The following is a 4421-nucleotide window of genomic DNA, read 5'->3' as shown; positions in this document are numbered from 1 at the left end:
AGCAGGAAGGGAAAATGACACCAAAAAGCAAAACTGTAGGAGAGAAGACAGAAGAAACAGAGGCAAATCCAACTGTTAAAATGTGTTCTTCAGTTCTGGAGCAGATTAATGATTTTAAGGACTTTAAGGTGATGCAGTTGAGGGAGAAAGTGCAGAAATTAAAAGGTAACTAAAAAGGCAGTAAAACAAAATTAAAAAGCAGCAAACTGACAACACACAGTAATGATTACAGTAAAAACAACACTAAAATAAAAACATTAAAAGCAAGAGGTTACTTCAACTGTTTTGAGTTGGTTTTTTTACTAATTTCCTTATACAAATTAAAGCTAGCCATAAACTCAGTTGTTCAGGAAAAACACACAAAACGGATTCTGCCTTTGGCATAAAAATGCAGTTTCTTATCAGATGATTGGTGAAACATGAATATATTGCAGAAGAGAAAGCTAGTAAGCAGTAAATTTCAGAATTTCAATCTGAATTTATATATAGCCTATGTTCTATCATAGCAAAAGTGAAGAGTGCAGTATGAGAAATAGTTTAGTTATCTATGGTAGGTACTTCTGATGCCTTCCTTCCTCAGCAAGTTCATCTTTTCAGGATTTAATTCAGATATTTTGGCTTTTTGTAAGGGTTTTGTTGTGGTTTTTCCCTGAAGATTTTCCATGAAGCAGAAATAATAAAATCTCCCTTATTGCCACCTGCTGTAAAATGTTGTCTGTTTTCCTGTTGCTCCAGCAAGGCAGCCCAGTTTCAGTTCCTGCACTGATTCTACACTTCTGTTCTCTGTAAAAAAACAAACAAACAACATAACAAGAAACAAACAAAAAAATCGCATGGAAAATCCCAAAATACTCAAGCTACTTCCTAAATCTGGAACAAAGAACTGTTTCTCTCTCATACTGTCTGACCTCCACTATTATAACAGGGCATCTGTGTCCTTCATTTTCCTGCTTGTTGTGTGTTACACCACTATGGTCTTTCTGAATCTGTGCTTTTCCCTTAAAAAAGGGAACATTGGTTTGCTTTTCTCTTAATACGTGAATTGTGATTAAGCAATCAGAAACACATTGTGATTTTTAATAGAGCACTCAATTTTATTTGCTTGCTTGTTTACTTTAATTGTTTATTTTTTTCATTTTACACTGTCTTCCTCTTGTAAACTTCTGAAGTGTATTCAGTTTCATCTCTTAAGAAAGCACTGAAGAACTTTTAATAAGAATATTTTTATAAAGAAGCTGGACTTCTATTTCTTTCTTTTGCTGACACCATTGCTCTGATCAGACTATTAAACATAAAACTAACCTGTGTGAAAGAAACATGGAGAAAGTCCCAGCGTGTCTTATGATCGGGTATTTATAGTGAGCTATTAATGGAGATGGGCTGAGATCATTTTCAAGTCTGAAAATATCACTTTCAACTTAATATTCACTTCTTCATAGTGTGAGGTCTTCCCTCTTTCAGAAGGTGAGGAAAAACACGATATATTTTGTGAATTCACTGGAAAATTAGTAATCTTTTTTTAATAGTCTTGATTTAAAAGTGTGTACTCATGCTGTATGTATAATCGAACACTAACAGTTACTTGTATATTTTTGCTAGTATATTCATCTTTTTGCTACATGTGCAATTACAGATAAGGGCTGTGCAATCACATTCGATGGATCAGATAACAAATTAAATTGTGCACGTTTGCTGTGAATTACTGCTGCTCAACTTCAAGATGTTTATAGAATTATTCCAAACTTTGCAAGTAGCATGTTGACAACCTCTTCCATTTTGCTGTCCTTCTTCATTATGCTAATCTATTTATTTTACTTTGCTAACTTATTCATCTGTTTTCTTTTACTTGTATTTTAAGATGTTTTTTTCAGGCCAATGCTCTTGAAAGACAGAAGTGGAAGTTTTGATAAGGTAAAAGAGATGAGAGTTTTGATCCTAACAAAATCTGTGTTTTTCATCTATAAAATCTGCACGTAGCTGAATATACAAAAGAACAGTGTGACTGTCAATGCATATAACAGTGTAGATCCACACATATTATACTATTTAATAGATTGGATTGTTTATTTTTGAATTATTTCTTTAATTTTTAACATTTAGACTTTAAAAATAGTGTAGATGGGATTTGTTACTGTGTTCCATTGTTTGTATTCCTGTGTTTAAAGGGTAAATATATTTTTAACTTCTTTAGCATTAGTTAAAAACTCTTTGCAGTGTAAACTTAAATACTTGGGAGAAGGCTGGAGCTTGAGACTGAGGAGTTCTGATTAATTTATCTTAAAGTTTCATATTTAAACAGGGATTGCTTTTTCTATTGCTCCAGATTTAACCTGAATATTTAACATCTATTTGCAATTAAAAAGCAGTGTTCCTGTATGAAAATTGATCCAGGTTGTGCTGATCTGACATGTATAATTCTGCATATATATTTGGTGAGGATTCTGATGATGAAATCCCTACCCAACAAGCTATTCAGGAAAGCTTACAAGATAGGCATAAAATTGAAACACACGGCAGTGCAACAGAGGATGAAAGGTAATAAGTTATTACTTCTATTTTGGGTGTTTTCTTGCCATTACTATAAGCATATAGTAACCTTATTTTCCTCTGTGACTCTGTTGTATTGCTCTGACCTCTTCTCATGGAAACCACAGGTAGCTCACTTGTTCTGAGTCCCCTCTGAAGAGGTATACCCATTTTCTCAAAAATACAGAATGTAGAAACTTTCAGGTGACATTTTACATCAAAATCTAAATGAGTACAAGGCTTTATGAAGAAGATAAGCATGTGATGTAAAAATAGATTGGTATGTTAGCTTTCCCTCATTTTAGTGTTTAATTATTGACCTTTGACCTTTGAGTGAAAAAGCCAGTATTTCTAGTGGCAGGGGAAGATGAACAAAAAATGTTTTAATGTGTTTAAACCTGACAAAACTTATGTAAATTACAGAAATCTAACACACAGATTAGACTTGAGTACTTAATTTGAGGTATGATTATTTCCTCAACATCACATCAATTTTTATTTCTCCCTTTATTTTTGTTCTGTTTATGCAGTTTCCAATACATTACAAGTAAAGAACATGGGAAGATAATTGCAGCAATTCGGACAGTTAAGTACAAATAGACTGCATGTGGCCTGTACCCCCAGAAACCCTTTGGGTATGGCATTGCTGAGAAACACCTGCATTTTGTGTCTCTGTCACCTGATTGAAGTGCAGGTTTTATTTATATAGTCTTGGGGGAGGAGGAAGGCAATGAAAAACAGGACACTCAAAAGCTTTCCAGCCAAGAAAGTTTTACTGTTTCTTAATGACATATAAAATTGAAAACATAATCTATGTTGATAAATGATCCAGTAAGATTGTTCATAAAAGCAGGAATAATGAGATCTCATCAGCTTCATTTTACTTTTGCCAAATGAATCTTTTTCCTACCTGTTTACTTTGTATGTTAAACTTTCATGCACTGCTGCTCATGAGAGGATTATATTTGAAATATTTTAGTCATGTTAATTATAAGTAAGTTTTTTCAATGTGAAATTCAAAATACTTTGAGTCAATGTCATTCACTGATTGTCCCATTCACCCTCTGAGGGAAAAAAAAGCTTTCATAAAGCAAGTTTTGTATTCCAGATACACTGATGTGATTAGTTGCCTGAATTTTTTTTATTACAAGTAATGGGATATGTCTGTCTTAAAATATCACAGGCCAAGAAGAAGCCTTGATGAAGTTGGTGAGGCACAGTTCTGCTTTTGAAGAAGCAGATCAGCAAGGCTGGCTTCCTGTGCATGAAGCTGCAGCACAGCTAAGTAGGAACATCCTCGAAATAACTTTGAGAGGTATGAAGTCCTTGTGGTTTTCAACAAAGAAGTTTTACAAAGTCAGGTTTGATGAATGATTCAGTTTTCAATGTGTTCTGCTTTTCTGTATTTCAGCCTCCCGTGCCGCTGCGTGGGAACAGACCACTCTAAAAGGGGAAACACCTCTCTTGCTGGCTGTAAAAAATTGCCTTGTAGACAATGTCTGCTTTCTCCTGCACAGTGGCTGCAATCCCAATGTTAAGAATGAAGAGGGAGATTCTCCTTTAGTTATAGGTGGATACCTTGTTTTAAGGGTGGAGAAATTGAGGGAATGGGGTGAGGTTATAGCTGTATATTTTGGGTTTCGATTTGATGTACTTGACTTCAATATCTAAAATACTTTGCTGTAAGTTGCAAAAAATGTTAGTCTTGGTATTGAACGTGTCTGTGCCTGTCTGTTTTTCTTAGATGGTTTTAAGGTTTTAAATGAGCTGACAATTTCAAGTTAGGGACTGTCACCACAATGTTCTTAGCATTACTTATTAATTAAAGTATTAGCCATATTTGTCTACTGAAGTACAGGAAACACAGAACTAAGAGAAGCGAAAAATCTTTCCCT

At 34.3% G+C, this 4421-nt stretch overlaps 2 protein-coding genes across 2 annotated transcripts in view; both read left to right on the top strand.

The window, feature by feature from the left end:
- The window catches only part of DNAH12 (dynein, axonemal, heavy chain 12), an 18969-nt gene extending 17271 nt beyond the window's left edge, over positions 1-1698 (top strand). The window contains exon 17 of the mRNA XM_009993526.1: positions 1634-1698. Coding sequence (XP_009991828.1) covers positions 1634-1698 — 65 coding nt within the window. The remainder of the gene's footprint in view (positions 1-1633) is intronic.
- A 709-nt stretch (positions 1699-2407) lies between these two features.
- ASB14 (ankyrin repeat and SOCS box containing 14) overlaps positions 2408-4421 on the top strand; it is a 9019-nt gene continuing 7005 nt past the window's right edge. Inside the window, exons 1-4 of the mRNA XM_009993433.1 lie at positions 2408-2535; positions 3057-3107; positions 3705-3841; positions 3938-4096. Of these exons, the coding sequence (XP_009991735.1) occupies positions 2408-2535; positions 3057-3107; positions 3705-3841; positions 3938-4096 (475 nt within the window). The remainder of the gene's footprint in view (positions 2536-3056; positions 3108-3704; positions 3842-3937; positions 4097-4421) is intronic.

This window comes from Chaetura pelagica, unplaced genomic scaffold (genome assembly GCF_000747805.2).
Source record: "Chaetura pelagica isolate M959 unplaced genomic scaffold, ChaPel_1.0 scaffold630, whole genome shotgun sequence".
Taxonomy (NCBI): Eukaryota; Metazoa; Chordata; class Aves; order Apodiformes; family Apodidae; genus Chaetura; species Chaetura pelagica.
The sequence above is the reverse complement of the archived record's forward strand: the minus strand, read 5'-3'. Positions and strand labels throughout refer to the sequence as shown.